The following is a 16,713-nucleotide window of genomic DNA, read 5'->3' on the forward strand; positions in this document are numbered from 1 at the left end:
CCCTGGGTGCCACCCCCGTGTCCCTGTGTGTCCCCATTCCCGCTCTGGGTGCCACCCCCATGTCCCCCGTGTGTCCCCTGTGTGTCCCTGTGTGTCCCTGTGTGTCCCTGTGTGTCCCTGGGTGCCACTCCCGTGTCCCCGTGTGTCCCCTGTGTGTCCCCGCGTGTCCCTGGGTGCCACCCCCGTGTCCCTGTGTGTCCCCATTCCCGCTCTGGGTGCCACCCCCCGCGTCCCCGCCTGTCCCTGTGTGTCCCCTGTGTGTCCCCGTGTGTCCCTGGGTGCCACCCCCGCGTCCCCGCGTGTCCCTGTCCCCAGAGGAGCTGGCCCTGCAGCTGGCCGAGGCGGTGGCCCTCGGGGACGAGGCGGTGGCGGCGCAGAGCGCGGCGGCGCTGGCCCGGCGGCACGCGGAGCTGAGCGTGCGCCCGCGGGACAGGGAGCGGGCCGGGGCCGCCATCAGGTGGGGATCCCGCCTTCCTCATCCTCATCCTCCTCCTCCTCCTCGTCCTCATCATCGTCATCGTCATCGTCATCGTCTTCCCATCCCCAACCTCTGCCTTCTTCATCCTCACCCTCATCTTCATCGTCATCCTCATCGTCGTCATCGTCATCGTCGTCTTCCCATCCCCAACCTCTGCCTTCCTCATCCTCACCCTCATCTTCATCGTCATCGTCATCGTCATCGTCATCGTCATCGTCTTCCCATCCCCAACCTTTGCCTTCCTCATCCTCATCCTCATCCTCATCCTCATCGTCGTCATCGTCATCGTCTTCCCATCCCCAACTTCTGCCTTCCTCATCCTCATCCTCATCGTTATCATCGTCATCGTCATCGTCGTCTTCCCATGCCCAACCTCTGCCTTCCTCATCCTCATCCTCGTCCTCATCCTCATCATTATCATCATCATCGTCATCGTCGTCTTCCTATGCTCAACCTCTGCCTTCCTCATCTTCATCCTCATCCTCATCGTCATCATCATCATCATCATCATCATCATCATCATCGTCTTCCCATCCCCAACCTCTGCTTTCCTCATTGTCATCGTCATCTTCATCATCATCATCTTCCCATCCCCAACCTCTGCCTTCCTCATCCTCATCATCATCTTCATTGTCCTCCTCATCCCCAATCTCTGCCTTCCTCATCCTCCTCCTCATCCTCATCCTCATCGTCATCATCGTCATCGTCTTACCATCCCCAACCTCTGCCTTCCTCATCCTCATCATCATCGTCATCGTCATCCTCATCGTCGTCATTGTCATCGTCATCGTCGTCTTCCCATCCCCAACCTCTGCCTTCCTCATCCTCATCCTCGTCCTCATCCTCATCGTCGTCATCGTCATCGTCTTCCCATCCCCAACCTCCGCCTTCCTCATCCTCATCGTCTTCCCATCCCCAACTTCTGCCTTCCTCGTCCTCATCCTCATCATTATCATAATCATCGTCATCGTCGTCTTCCCATGCCCAACCTCTGCCTTCCTCATCGTCATCCTCATCCTCATCGTCATCGTCATCATCGTCATCGTCTTATCATCCCCAACCTCTGCCTTCCTCATCCTCATCATGATCTTCATTGTCCTCCTCATCCCCAATCTCTGCCTTCCTCATCCTCATCGTCATCATCGTCATCGTCATCGTCTTCCCATCCCCAACCTCTGCCTTCCTCATCCTCACCCTCATCTTCATCGTCATCGTCATCATCGTCATCGTCTTCCCATCCCCAACTTCTGCCTTCCTCGTCCTCATCCTCATCATTATCATCATCATCGTCATCGTCGTCTTCCCATGCCCAACCTTTGCCTTCCTCATCCTCATCATCATCGTCATCCTCATCCTCATCGTCGTCATTGTCATCGTCATCGTCGTCTTCCCATCCCCAACCTCTGCCTTCCTCATCCTCATCCTCGTCCTCATCCTCATCGTCGTCATCGTCATCGTCTTCCCATCCCCAACCTCTGCCTTCCTCATCCTCATCCTCCTCCTCATCCTCATCCTCATCGTCATCATCGTCATCGTCATCGTCTTCCCATCCCCAACCTCTGCCTTCCTCATCGTCATCCTCATCCTCCTCCTCCTCCTCATCATCGTCATCGTCATCATCGTCATCGTCATCGTCTTCCCATCCCCAACCTCCGCCTTCCTCATCCTCATCGTCTTCCCATCCCCAACTTCTGCCTTCCTCGTCCTCATCCTCATCCTCATCGTCATCATCATCATCGTCATCGTCGTCTTCCCATCCCCAACCTCTGCCTTCCTCATTGTCATCGTCATCTTCATCATCATCATCTTCCCATCCCCAACCTCTGCCTTCATCATCCTCATCGTCATCGTCATCTTCCCATCCCCAACCTCTGCCTTCCTCATCCTCATCCTCATCCTCATCGTCATCATCATCATCGTCTTCCCACCTCCAACCTCTGCCTTCCTCATCTTCATCCTCATCCTCATCGTCATCTTCCCATCCCCAACCTCTGCCTTCCTCATCGTCGTTATCATCATCATCATCATCATCATCATCATCATCGTCATCATGTTCCCATCCCCAACCTCTGCCTTCCTCATCCTCATCCTCATCGTCATAGTCATTGTCTTCCAATCCCCAACCTTTGCCTTCCTCATCGCCATCCTCATCCTCATCCTCGTCCTCATCCTCGTCCTCATCCTCATCCTCATCCTCATCCTCATCCTCATCCTCATCGTCTTCCCATCCCCAACCTCTGCCTTCCTCATCCTCATCATCATTGTCATCGTCCTTTTCCCATCCCCAACCTCTGCCTTCCTCATCTTCATCCTCATCCTCATCCTCATCCTCGTCATCGTCATCGTCATCGTCGTCTTCCCATCCCCAACCTCTGCCTTCCTCATCCTCACCCTCATCCTCATCGTCATCGTCATCGTCTTCCCATCCCCAACCTTTGCCTTCCTCATCCTCATCCTCATCCTCGTCATCGTCATCGTCATCGTCGTCTTCCCATCCCCAACCTCTGCCTTCCTCATCGTCATCCTCATCCTCCTCCTCCTCCTCATCATCGTCATCGTCATCATCGTCATCGTCATCGTCTTCCCATCCCCAACCTCCGCCTTCCTCATCCTCATCGTCTTCCCATCCCCAACTTCTGCCTTCCTCGTCCTCATCCTCATCCTCATCGTCATCATCATCATCGTCATCGTCGTCTTCCCATCCCCAACCTCTGCCTTCCTCATTGTCATCGTCATCTTCATCATCATCATCTTCCCATCCCCAACCTCTGCCTTCATCATCCTCATCGTCATCGTCATCTTCCCATCCCCAACCTCTGCCTTCCTCATCCTCATCCTCATCCTCATCGTCATCATCATCATCGTCTTCCCACCTCCAACCTCTGCCTTCCTCATCTTCATCCTCATCCTCATCGTCATCTTCCCATCCCCAACCTCTGCCTTCCTCATCGTCGTCATCATCATCATCATCATCATCATCATCATCATCGTCATCATGTTCCCATCCCCAACCTCTGCCTTCCTCATCCTCATCCTCATCGTCATCGTCATTGTCTTCCAATCCCCAACCTTTGCCTTCCTCATCGCCATCCTCATCCTCATCCTCGTCCTCATCCTCGTCCTCATCCTCATCCTCATCCTCATCGTCTTCCCATCCCCAACCTCTGCCTTCCTCATCCTCATCATCATTGTCATCGTCCTTTTCTCATCCCCAACCTCTGCCTTCCTCATCTTCATCCTCATCCTCATCCTCATCGTCATCATCATCATCATCATCGTCTTCCCACCTCCAACCTCTGCCTTCCTCATCGCCATCCTCATCCTCATCGTCATCTTCCCATCCCCAAACTTTGCCTTCCTCATCGTCATCCTGATCCTCATCGTCATCGTCATTGTCTTCCCATCCCCAACCTTTGCCTTCCTCATCGTCATCGTCATCGTCATCGTCATCGTCATCGTCATCGTCATTGTCTTCCAATCCCCAACCTTTGCCTTCCTCATCGCCATCCTCATCCTCATCCTCATCCTCATCCTCATCCTCATCCTCATCGTCTTTCCATCCCCAACCTCTGCCTTCCTCATCCTCATCGTCATCGTTGTCTTCCCATCCCCAACCTCTGCCATCCTCATCCTCATCCTCATCATCATTGTCATCGTCCTTTTCTCATCCCCAACCTCTGCCTTCCTCATCTTCATCCTCATCCTCATCCTCATCCTCATCGTCTTCCCATCCCCAACCTCTGCTTTCCTCATCGTCCTCATCCCCATCCTCTGCCTTCATCGTCATCATCACCCTCATCATCCTGATCCCCATACACTGCCTTCCTCATCATCCTCACCATCCTCATCTTCATCCTCATTCTCTGCCCCTGCCTTCCTCATCATCCTCACCATCCTCATCTTCATCCTCATTCTCTGCCCCTGCCTTCCTCATCATCATCATCCCCATCCTCTGCCTTCCTCATCATCCTCATCATCCACATCCTCATCCTCATCTTCATCCTCTGCCCCTGCCTTCCTCATCCTCATCCTCATTCTCTTCTTTATTTTCTGTCTTCCTCATCCTCATCATCCTCATCCTCACTCTCTGCCTTCCTCATCATCGTCGTTGTCCTCATCTTCATCCTGTGTCCTTCTTCCTCATCATCCTCATCCTCTGCCTTTCTCCTCATCCTCATCTTCATCCTCCGCCCCTGCCTTCCTCATCCTCATCATCCTCATCCTCATCCTCTGCCTTTCTCCTCATCCTCGTCATCCTCATCCTCATCTTCATTCTCTGCCCCTGCCTTCCTCATCCTCATCCTCATCATCCTCATCCTCATCCTCTGCCTTTCTCCTCATCCTCGTCATCCTCATCCTCATCTTCATTCTCCGCCCCTGCCTTCCTCATCCTCATCATCCTCATCATCCTCATCCTCATCCTCTGCCTTCCTCATCACCGTCATCATCCTCGTTTTCATCTTCATCCTGTGCCCGTCTTCCTCATCGTCCTCATCCTCTGCCTTCCTCATGCTCCTTCCTTCTCCTCTTACTTCCTCCCCCCGTGCCTCCCCCGCCCTCTCCCTCCTCCTCCTCCTTCCTCACTTTCCTGTCATTTTTTCCTTTTTCCTTCTTTTTTTGCCTTTTTCCTGCTTTTTCTTCCTCTCCTTCTTTCTTCCTTTTCCTCCCTCTCCTCTTCCTCCTCTTCCTCCCTTCTCATTGCTCCTTTTCCCGCTCCCTCCCCCCCATTCCCATGTCCCATATCCCAAATTCCAGCGTGTCCCTGTCATTCCCACATCCCATATCCCGTGTCCCGTACCCCAAACCCCAATCCCAAACTCCAAACCCACACCCCAAACCCCACACCCCAAACCCCACACCCCAATCCCACACCCCAATCCCACACCCCAAACCCCAATCCCAAACCCCAATCCCAAACCCCAAACCCCAATCCCAAACCCCAATCCCAAACCCCAAACCCCAATCCCAACTCCGAATCCCAAACCCCAAACCCCAATCCCACACCCCAATCCCAAACCCCACACACCAATCCCAATCCCACACCCCAAACCCCAATCCCAAATCCGAATCCCAAACCCCAAACCCCAATCCCACACCCCAATCCCAAACCCCAATCCAAAACCCCAAACCCCAAACCCCACACCCCAATCCCAAACCCCAATCCCAAACCCCAATCCCAAACCCCACACCCCAATCCCACACCCCAAACCCCAATCCCAAACCCCAATCCCAAACCCCAAACCCCAATCCCAAACCCCACACCCCAATCCCAAACCCCACACCCCAATCCCAATCCCACACCCCAAACCCCAATCCCAAACCCCAATCCCAATCCCACACCCCAAACCCCAATCCCAAATCCGAATCCCAAACCCCAAACCCCAATCCCACACCCCAATCCCAAACCCCAATCCAAAACCCCAAACCCCAAACCCCACACCCCAATCCCAAACCCCACACCCCAATCCCAAACCCCAATCCCAATCCCACACCCCAAACCCCAATCCCAAATCCGAATCCCAAACCCCAAACCCCAATCCCACACCCCAAACCCAAATCCCACACCCCAAACCCCAATCCCACACCCCAAACCCCAAACCCCAATCCCAATCCCGTTCTGTCTCCCGTCCCAGCATGCCATACCCCACACCGCAATCCCAATCCCAATCCCAATCCCACACCCCACACCCCAATCCCAAACCCCAATCCCAAACCCCAATCCCAAACCCCAATCCCCAATCCCGATCCCAATCCCAATCCCAGTCCCAAACCCCAATCCCAATCCCAATCCCCAATCCCGATCCCAATCCCAATCCCAGTCCCAATCCCACACCCCAATCCCAACCCCAATCCTAACCCCAATCCCAACCCCAATCCCAATCCCAGTCCCAAACCCAATCCCAATCCCGATCCCGATCCCAATCCCAGTCCCAGTCCCAATCCCGACCCCGTTCTCTCCCGTCCCAGCATGCCGTACCCCACACCCCAATCCCAATCCCAATCCCAATCCCAAACCCCAATCCCAATCCCAGTCCCAATCCCAATCCTGACCCCGCTCTCTCCCTCCCAGCATGCCGTACCCCACACCCAATCCCAATCCCAATCCCGCTCTCTCTTCGTCCCAGCATGCCGTACCCCACACCCCAATCCCAATCCCAATCCCAATCCCAGTCCCAATCCCAATCCCGATCCCAAACCCCAATCCCAACCCCAACCCCAATCCCAATCCCAATCCCAATCCCAATCCCGATCCCAATCCCGATCCCGATCCCGATCCCAATCCCGATCCCGCTCTCTCCCTCCCAGCATGCCGTACCCCACACCCCAATCCCACACCCCAATCCCAGTCCCAATCCCAATCCCGATCCCAATCCCGATCCCAATCCCAATCCCAATCCCAGTCCCAATCCCGATCCTGATCCCAATCCCAATCCCGATCCCAGTCCCAATCCCGATCCCAATCCCGATCCCAATCCCGATCCCAATCCCAATCCCAATCCCAATCCCGATCCCAGTCCCAATCCCGATCCCAATCCCGATCCCAGTCCCGATCCCAATCCCAATCCCGATCCCAATCCCAATCCCAATCCCAATCCCAAACCCCAATCCCAATCCCAATCCCGATCCCGCTCTCTCTCCGTCCCAGCATGCCGTACTCACATCCCAATCCCGATCCCAATCCCACACCCCAGTCCCAATCCCAATCCCAATCCCGATCCCAATCCCAATCCCGATCCCAATCCCAATCCCAATCCCGATCCCAGTCCCAATCCCGATCCCGATCCCAATCCCAATCCCAATCCCAATCCCAATCCCACTCTCTCTCTCCCAGCATGCCGTACTCACACCCCAATCCCAAACCCCAGTCCCAATCCCGATCCCAATCCCAATCCCAATCCCAATCCCAATCCCGATCCCACACCCCAATCCCAATCCCAGTCCCAATCCCAATCCCGATCCCAATCCCGATCCCAATCCCAATCCCAACCCCAATCCCGATCCCAATCCCAATCCCGACCCCGATCCCAATCCCAATCCCAATCCCAACCCCGTTCTCTCTCTCCCTCCCAGCATGCCGTACCCCACACCCTATCCCGATCCCAATCCCAATCCCAGTCCCAATCCCGATCCCGATCCCAATCCCGATCCCAATCCCGATCCCAATCCCGATCCCGCTCTCTCCGTCCCAGCATGCCGTACCCCACACCCCAATCCCGATCCCACACCCCAATCCCAATCCCAATCCCAGTCCCAATCCCGATCCCAATCCCAATCCCAGTCCCAATCCCCAATCCCAATCCCAATCCCAATCCCGATCCCGATCCCAATCCCGATCCCAATCCTGATCCCTCTCTCTCCGTCCCAGCATGCCGTACTCACACCCCAATCCCAAACCCCAGTCCCAATCCCAATCCCCAATCCCAATCCCAATCCCAGTCCCAATCCCAATCCCACACCCCAATCCCAATCCCAATCCCGACCCTGTTCTCTTTCTCCGTCCCAGCATGCCGTACTCACACCCCAATCCCAATCCCGATCCCAATCCCGATCCCAATCCCCATCCCGATTCCAACCCCAATCCCGATCCCAATCCCAATCCCAAACCCCAACCCCAATCCCAATCCCAGTCCCAATCCCGATCCCGTTCTCTCTCCGTCCCAGCATGCCATACCCCACACCCCAATCCCAATCCCAATCCCAATCCCAATCCCGATCCCGCTCTCTCTCCGTCCCAGCATGCCGTACCCCACACCCCAATCCCAATCCCAATCCCAAACCCCAATCCCAATCCCGATCCCAATCCCAATCCCGATCCCAATCCCGATCCCGCTCTCTCTCTCCGTCCCAGCATGCCGTACTCACACCCCAATCCCGATCCCGATCCCAGTCCCGATCCCGATCCCGATCCCAATCCCGATCCCACACCCCAATCCCAATCCCAATCCCAATCCCAATCCCAATCCCAATCCCGATCCCGATCCCAATCCCAATCCCGATCCCAATCCCGATCCCTCTCTCTCCGTCCCAGCATGCCGGTGGGGGTGGAGGACGCCACGTCCTCGGCCAGCATCACCCTGCGCGTGCAGCCCCACGTCACCATCGGCACCCTCAAGGAGCAGGTACGGACACCTGGGTCACCTGGGATCTCACCTGGGATCACCTGGGGCACCTGGGATCTCACCTGGGATCACCTGGGACACCTGGGGTCAGCTGGGATCTCACCTGGGGTCACCTGGGGTCTCCTGGGATCTCACCTGGGGTCACCTGGGGTCACCTGGGATCTCACCTGGGGCACCTGGGGTCACCTGGGACACCTGGGGTCAGCTGGGATCACCTGGGGCACCTGGGATCACCTGGGATCTCACCTGGGGCACCTGGGGCACCTGGGATCTCACCTGGGGTCACCTGGGGTCAGCTGGGATCTCACCTGGGGTCACCTGGGACACCTGAGGCACCTGGGGCACCTGGGATCTCACCTGGGGTCACCTGGGACACCTGGGATCTCACCTGGGGTCACCTGGGGTCAGCTGGGATCTCACCTGGGGCACCTGAGGTCACCTGGGGTCAGCTGGGGTCACCTGGGACACCTGGGGCACCTGGGACACCTGGGGTCAGTTGGGGTCAGCTGGGATCTCACCTGGGGGTCACCTGGGATCTCACCTGGGGCTCACCTGGGATCTCACCTGGGGTCATCTGGGACACCTGGGGTCAGCTGGGATCTCCCCTGGGATCTCACCTGGGGTCACCTGGGATCTCACCTGGGGTCACCTGGGGTCAGCTGGGATCTCACCTGGGGCTCACCTGGGATCTCACCTGGGATCTCACCTGGGATCTCACCTGGGATCTCACCTGGGGTCATCTGGGACACCTGGGGTCAGCTGGGATCTCCCCTGGGATCTCACCTGGGATCTCACCTGGGGCTCACCTGGGATCTCACCCGGGATTTTACCTGGGATCCCATCTGGGATCTCCCCTGGATCTAACCCGGGGCTCACCTGGGATCTCTCCTGGGATCTCCCCTGGATCTGACCCAGGGGTCCCCTGGAATCTCACCTGCAGTCTCACCTGGGGCTCACCTGGGATCTCCTCAGGATCTCCCCAGGGTTTCCCCAGGATCTCCTGGTACATCCCCAGGATCTCCCCATGGGATCTCCCCGGGATCTGCCCCGATCCCGTGCGATCCCCGATGCCCCGGGCGTTTCAGGAGTACGGGCTCCCCGATCCCCCCGATCCCCCCCGATGCCCCCGATCCCCCCCGATCCCATCCGATCCCCGGGATCTCTCCCCGCCGGATGTTCCGCGAGTACGGGTTCCCCCCTGTGACCCCAATCCCCAATGGGATCCCGTGTGATCCCGTGTGATCCCGTGTGATCCCGTGTGATCCCGTGTGATCCCCAGGTGTTCCACGAGTACGGCTTTCCCCCTGATCCCGTGTGATCCCGTGTGATCCCCTGTGATCCCGTGTGATCCCGTGTGATCCCCTGTGATCCCCAGGTGTTCCGCGAGTACGGCTTTCCCCCCCGATCCCCTGTGATCCCGTGTGATCCCGTGTGATCCCCTGTGATCCCCTGTGATCCCGTGTGATCCCCAGGTGTTCCGCGAGTACGGCTTTCCCCCTGATCCCGTGTGATCCCGTGTGATCCCCTGTGATCCCGTGTGATCCCGTGTGATCCCGTGTGATCCCGTGTGATCCCCAGGTGTTCCACGAGTACGGCTTTCCCCCTGATCCCGTGTGATCCCGTGTGATCCCCTGTGATCCCGTGTGATCCCGTGTGATCCCCTGTGATCCCCAGGTGTTCCGCGAGTACGGCTTTCCCCCCGATCCCCTGTGATCCCGTGTGATCCCGTGTGATCCCCTGTGATCCCCTGTGATCCCGTGTGATCCCCAGGTGTTCCGCGAGTACGGCTTTCCCCCTGATCCCGTGTGATCCCGTGTGATCCCCTGTGATCCCGTGTGATCCCGTGTGATCCCCTGTGATCCCCTGTGATCCCCTGTGATCCCGTGTGATCCCCTGTGATCCCGTGTGATCCCGTGTGATCCCCAGGTGTTCTGCGAGTACGGCTTTCCCCCCGATCCCGTGTGATCCCCTGTGATCCCCTGTGATCCCGTGTGATCCCGTGTGATCCCGTGTGATCCCCAGGTGTTCCACGAGTACGGCTTTCCCCCCGATCCCGTGTGATCCCGTGTGATCCCGTGTGATCCCGTGTGATCCCGTGTGATCCCCTGTGATCCCCAGGTGTTCCGCGAGTACGGCTTTCCCCCCGATCCCGTGTGATCCCGTGTGATCCCGTGTGATCCCGTGTGATCCCCCTGATCCCGTGTGATCCCCAGGTGTTCCGCGAGTACGGCTTTCCCCCTGATCCCGTGTGATCCCGTGTGATCCCGTGTGATCCCGTGTGATCCCGTGTGATCCCCAGGTGTTCTGCGAGTACGGCTTTCCCCCCGATCCCGTGTGATCCTGTGTGATCCCCTGTGATCCCGTGTGATCCCGTGTGATCCCGTGTGATCCCGTGTGATCCCCTGTGATCCCGTGTGATCCCGTGTGATCCCAGGTGTTCCGCGAGTACGGCTTTCCCCCCGATCCCGTGTGATCCCGTGTGATCCCGTGTGATCCCGTGTGATCCCGTGTGATCCCGTGTGATCCCCAGGTGTTCCGCGAGTACGGCTTTCCCCCCGATCCCATAGGATCCCCTGTGATCCCGTGTGATCCCCCTGATCCTGTGTGATCCCCAGGTGTTCAGCGAGTGCGGCTTTCCCCCGATCCCGTGTGATCCCGTGTGATCCCGTGTGATCCCGTGTGATCCCGTGTGATCCCCAGGTGTTCCGCGAGTACAGCTTTCCCCCCAATCCCCCCCGATCCCGTGTGATCCCCCCCGATCCCGTGTGATCCCCTGTGATCCCGTGTGATCCCGTGTGATCCCGTGTGATCCCCCCCGATCCCGTGTGATCCCGTGTGATCCCGTGTGATCCCCAGGTGTTCCGCGAGTACGGCTTTCCCCCTAATCCCATGGGATCCCGTGTGATCCCGTGTGATCCCGTGTGATCCCGTGTGATCCCCAGGTGTTCTGCGAGTACGGCTTTCCCCCCGATCCCGTGTGATCCCGTGTGATCCCGTGTGATCCCGTGTGATCCCCTGTGATCCCCAGGTGTTCCATGAGTACGGCTTTCCCCCCGATCCTGTGTGATCCTGTGTGATCCCCTGTGATCCCGTGTGATCCCGTGTGATCCCGTGTGATCCCGTGTGATCCCCAGGTGTTCTGCGAGTACGGCTTTCCCCCGATCCCGTGTGATCCCGTGTGATCCCGTGTGATCCCGTGTGATTCCCCCCTGATCCCCAGGTGTTCTGCGAGTACGGCTTTCCCCCCGATCCCATAGGATCCCCCCTGATCCCGTGTGATCCCGTGTGATCCCCTGTGATCCCCAGGTGTTCGGCAAGTACGGCTTTCCCCCCGATCCCCTGTGATCCCGTGTGATCCCGTGTGATCCCGTGTGATCCCGTGTGATCCCCCGTGATCCCGTGTGATCCCCAGGTGTTCCGTGAGTACGGCTTTCCCCCCGATCCCGTGTGATCCCGTGTGATCCCGTGTGATCCCGTGTGATCCTGTGGGATCCCCAGGTGTTCCGCGAGTACGGCTTTCCCCCCGATCCCGTGTGATCCCGTGTGATCCCCTGTGATCCCCTGTGATCCCCAGGTGTTCCGCGAGTACGGCTTTCCCCCCGATCCCGTGTGATCCCGTGTGATCCCGTGTGATCCCCTGTGATCCCCCTGATCCCGTGTGATCCCCTGTGATCCCGTGTGATCCCCTGTGATCCCCTGTGATCCCCTGTGATCCCCCTGATCCCCTGTGATCCCCCTGATCCCCTGTGATCCTGTGTGATCCCCAGGTGTTCCGCGAGTACGGCTTTCCCCCCGATCCCATAGGATCCCGTGGGATCCCGTGTGATCCCGTGTGATCCCCCTGATCCCGTGTGATCCCCAGGTGTTCCGCGAGTACGGCTTTCCCCCTGATCCCGTGTGATCCCGTGTGATCCCGTGTGATCCCCTGTGATCCCGTGTGATCCCGTGTGATCCCGTGTGATCCCCAGGTGTTCCCCGAGTACGGCTTTCCCCCCGATCCCGTGTGATCCCGTGTGATCCCGTGTGATCCCGTGTGATCCCGTGTGATCCCCAGGTGTTCTGCGAGTACGGCTTTCCCCCCGATCCCGTGTGATCCCCTGTGATCCCGTGTGATCCCCCGTGATCCCGTGTGATCCCGTGTGATCCCGTGTGATCCCGTGTGATCCCGTGTGATCCCCTGTGATCCCCAGGTGTTCTGCGAGTACGGCTTTCCCCCTGATCCCGTGTGATCCCGTGTGATCCCGTGTGATCCCGTGTGATCCCGTGTGATCCCCAGGTGTTCTGCGAGTACGGCTTTCCCCCCGCGGCGCAGCGCTGGATCATCGGGCAGAGCCTGTGCCGGGACGGGCGCAGCCTGGGCTCCTACGGCATCCGCCGCGACGGCGACCCGGCCTTCCTCTTCCTGCTCTCCGCGCCGCCGGCACCGGCACCGGGAATGGCACCGGGATCGGGATCAGCACCGGCACCGCCGGGAATGGCACCGGGATCGGCACCGGGATCAGCACCGGGATCGGGAGCGGCGCCGGGAGCCCAGCGGCAGCGGCAGGCGCAGGAGCTGCTGCGCGCTGCGGGGCTGCACGGACACGGGGACGGACACGGGGACGGACACGGGGACGGACACGGGGACGGACACGGGGACGGGGACGGCTCACCTGGCGCAGGTACGGCCTCGGAGCCTTCCTCTGCATCATCATCCTGCTCCTTCCTCTTCATCATCCTCATCCTGCTCCTTCCTCTTCATCATCCTCATCCTGCTGCTCCTGCCCCTTCCTCTTCATCATCCTCATCCTGCTCCTTCCTCCTCATCATCCTCATCCTGCTCCTTCCTCTTCATCCTCATCCTGCTCCTTCCTCCTCATCATCCTCATCCTGCCCCTTCCTCTTCATCCTCATCCTGCTCCTTCCTCTTCATCATCCTCATCCTGCTCCTTCCTCCTCATCATCCTCATCCTGCTCCTTCCTCTTCATCATCCTCATCCTGCTCCTTCCTCATCATCATCCTCATCCTGCTCCTTCCTCATCATCCTCAGTCTGCTCCTTCCTCATCATCCTCATCCTGCTCCTTCCTCTTCATCATCCTCATCCTGCTCCTTCCTCCTCATCATCCTCATCCTGCTCCTTCCTCCTCATCATCCTCATCCTGCTCCTTCCTCATCATCATCCTCATCCTGCCCCTTCCTCCTCATCATCCTCATCCTGCCCCTTCCTCCTCATCATCCTCATCCTGCTCCTTCCTCCTCATCATCCTCATCCTGCTCCTTCCTCCTCATCATCCTCATCCTGCTCCTTCCTCATCATCCTCATCCTGCCCCTTCCTCCTCATCATCCTCATCCTGCCCCTTCCTCCTCATCATCCTCATCCTGCTCCTTCCTCCTCATCATCCTCATCCTGCTCCTTCCTCCTCATCATCCTCATCCTGCTCCTTCCTCTTCATCATCCTCATCCTGCCCCTTCCTCTTCATCATCTTCATCCTGCTCCTTCCTCCTCATCATCCTCATCCTGCTCCTTCCTCCTCATCCTCATCCTGCCCCTTCCTCTTCATCATCCTCATCCTGCTCCTTCCTCCTCATCATCCTCATCCTGCTCCTTCCTCTTCATCATCCTCATCCTGCTCCTTCCTCATCATCATCCTCATCCTGCTCCTTCCTCTTCATCATCTTCATCCTGCTCCTTCCTCCTCATCATCCTCATCCTGCCCCTTCCTCTTCATCTTCATCCTGCCCCTTCCTCTTCATCATCCTCGGCCTGCACGTTCTCATCAGCGTCCTCAGCCTGCCCCTTCCTCATCATCATCCTCATCCTGCCCCTTCCTCATCATCATCCTCATCCTGCCCCTTCCTCATCAGCATCCTCATCCTGCCACTTCCCCACCATCCTCATCCTGCTCCTTCCTCCTCATCATCCTCATCCTGCCCCTTCCTCTTCATCATCTTCATCCTGCTCCTTCCTCCTCATCATCCTCATCCTGCCCCTTCCTCTTCATCATCCTCATCCTGCCCCTTCCTCCTCATCATCCTCATCCTGCCCCTTCCTCTTTATCCTCATCCTGCTCCTTCCTCCTCATCATCGTCAGCCTGCTCCTTCCTCTTCATCTTCATCCTGCTCCTTCCTCTTCATCATCCTCATCCTGCCCCTTCCTCTTCATCTTCATCCTGCTCCTTCCTCCTCATCATCCTCATCCTGCTCCTTCCTCTTCATCTTCATCCTGCTCCTTCCTCCTCATCATCCTCATCCTGCTCCTTCCTTCTCATCATCCTCATCCTGCCCCTTCCTCCTCATCATCCTCATCCTGCCCCTTCCTCCTCATCATCCTCATCCTGCCCCTTCCTCATCATCCTCATCCTGCCCCTTCCTCCTCATTGTCCTCCTCCTGGTCCTTCCTCATCATCATCCTCAGCCTGTCCCTTCCTCCTCATCATCCTCATCCTGCTCCTTCCTCCTCATCATCCTCATCCTGCTCCTTCCTCTTCATCATCCTCATCCTGCCCCTTCCTCCTCATCATCCTCATCCTGCTCCTTCCTCATCATCCTCAGTCTGCCCCTTCCTCTTCATCATCCTCATCCTGCCCCTTCCTCATCATCCTCATCCTGCTCCTTCCTCATCATCCTCAGTCTGCTCCTTCCTCCTCATCATCCTCAGCCTGCCCCTTCCTCTTCATCATCCTCATCCTGCTCCTTCCTCCTCATCATCCTCATCCTGCTCCTTCCTCCTCATCATCCTCATCCTGCCCCTTCCTCCTCATCATCCTCATCCTGCTCCTTTCTCTTCATCATCTTCATCCTGCTCCTTCCTCTTCATCATCCTCATCCTGCCCCTTCCTCTTCATCATCGTCATCCTGCTCCTTCCTCCTCATCATCCTCATCCTGCCCCTTCCTCACCATTCTCACCCTGTCCCTTCCTCATCATCTTCATCCTGCTCCTTCCTCCTCATCATCCTCATCCTGCCCCTTCCTCTTCATCATCCTCATCCTGCTGCTCCTGCTCCTTCCTCTTCATCATCCTCATCCTGCTCCTTCCTCATTATCCTCATCCTGCCCCTTCCTCCTCATCATCCTCATCCTGCCCCTTCCTCTTCATCTTCATCCTGCTCCTTCCTCATCATCCTCATCCTGCTCCTTCCTCTTCATCCTCATCCTGCTCCTTCTTCCCCACCATCCTCCCCCTGCTGCTCCTGCTCCTTCCTCATCATCCTCATCCTGCCCCTTCCTCCTCATCGTCCTCCTCCTGCCCCTTCCTCCTCATCATCCTCATCCTGCCCCTTCCCCACCATCCTCCCCCTGCTGCTCCTGCTCCTTTCTCATCCTGCTCCTTCCTCCCCCTGCCCCGTTCCCCCCTTCTCCTTTTCTCCCCCCGTTCCCTGTCCCTGCTGCCCCCGTGCCCCTGCGGTGCCACCGGTGCCACCGCCGGTGCCAGCCCGCGCCGTGTCCGGCTGTCCCCAGGCCGTGTCCCCGAGGAGCCCCCGGAGCGGATGGACATCGGGGACATCCAGGCTCACCTGGACTCGCTGCAGCTCTGGGACGGCGCCGGGGCCCCGCCCGCGGCCCCTGAGCCCCGCCCGCCCTCACCTGAGCAGGTACGGGGGGTCCTGATCCTCATCCTCATCCTCATCCTCATCCTCATCCTGATCCCACTGCCCCTGAGCCCCGCCCGCCCTCACCTGAGCAGGTACGGGGGGTCCTGATCCTCATCCTCATCCTCATCCTCATCCTCATCCCGATCCCACTGCCCCTGAGCCCCGCCCGCCCTCACCTGAGCAGGTACGGGGGGTCCTGAACCTCATCCTCATCCTCATCCTCATCCTGATCCCACTGCCCCTGAGCCCCGCCCGCCCTCACCTGAGCAGGTACCGGGGGGTTCTGATCCTGATCCTGATCCCGATCCTGATCCCAATCCCTGATCCCTGATCCTGATCCCGATCCCTGATCCCAATCCCACTGCCCCTGAGCCCCGCCCACCCTCACCTGAGCAGGTACGGGGGGTCCTGATCCTCATCCTCATCCTCATCCTCATCCTCATCCTCATCCTGATCCCATTGCCCCTGAGCCCCGCCCGCCCTCACCTGAGCAGGTACGGGGCGGATCAGGATCCTGATCCCTGATCCTGATCCCAAT

The 16,713-nt window shown here is 58.1% G+C and overlaps 1 protein-coding gene across 1 annotated transcript in view; it reads left to right on the forward strand.

Annotated features, from left to right (window-relative positions):
* The first annotated feature begins 371 nt into the window (after nt 1–371).
* The window catches only part of SHARPIN (SHANK associated RH domain interactor), a 43,213-nt gene continuing 26,871 nt past the window's right edge, over nt 372–16,713 (forward strand). Inside the window, exons 1-7 of the mRNA XM_053969293.1 lie at nt 372–457; nt 8,508–8,598; nt 12,875–13,259; nt 16,042–16,175; nt 16,268–16,359; nt 16,446–16,455; nt 16,572–16,669. Of these exons, the coding sequence (XP_053825268.1) occupies nt 8,509–8,598; nt 12,875–13,259; nt 16,042–16,175; nt 16,268–16,359; nt 16,446–16,455; nt 16,572–16,669 (809 nt within the window). The 5' untranslated portion in view covers nt 372–457; nt 8,508. The remainder of the gene's footprint in view (nt 458–8,507; nt 8,599–12,874; nt 13,260–16,041; nt 16,176–16,267; nt 16,360–16,445; nt 16,456–16,571; nt 16,670–16,713) is intronic.

This window comes from Vidua macroura, unplaced genomic scaffold (genome assembly GCF_024509145.1).
Source record: "Vidua macroura isolate BioBank_ID:100142 unplaced genomic scaffold, ASM2450914v1 whyUn_scaffold_156, whole genome shotgun sequence".
Lineage (NCBI taxonomy): Eukaryota > Metazoa > Chordata > Aves > Passeriformes > Viduidae > Vidua > Vidua macroura.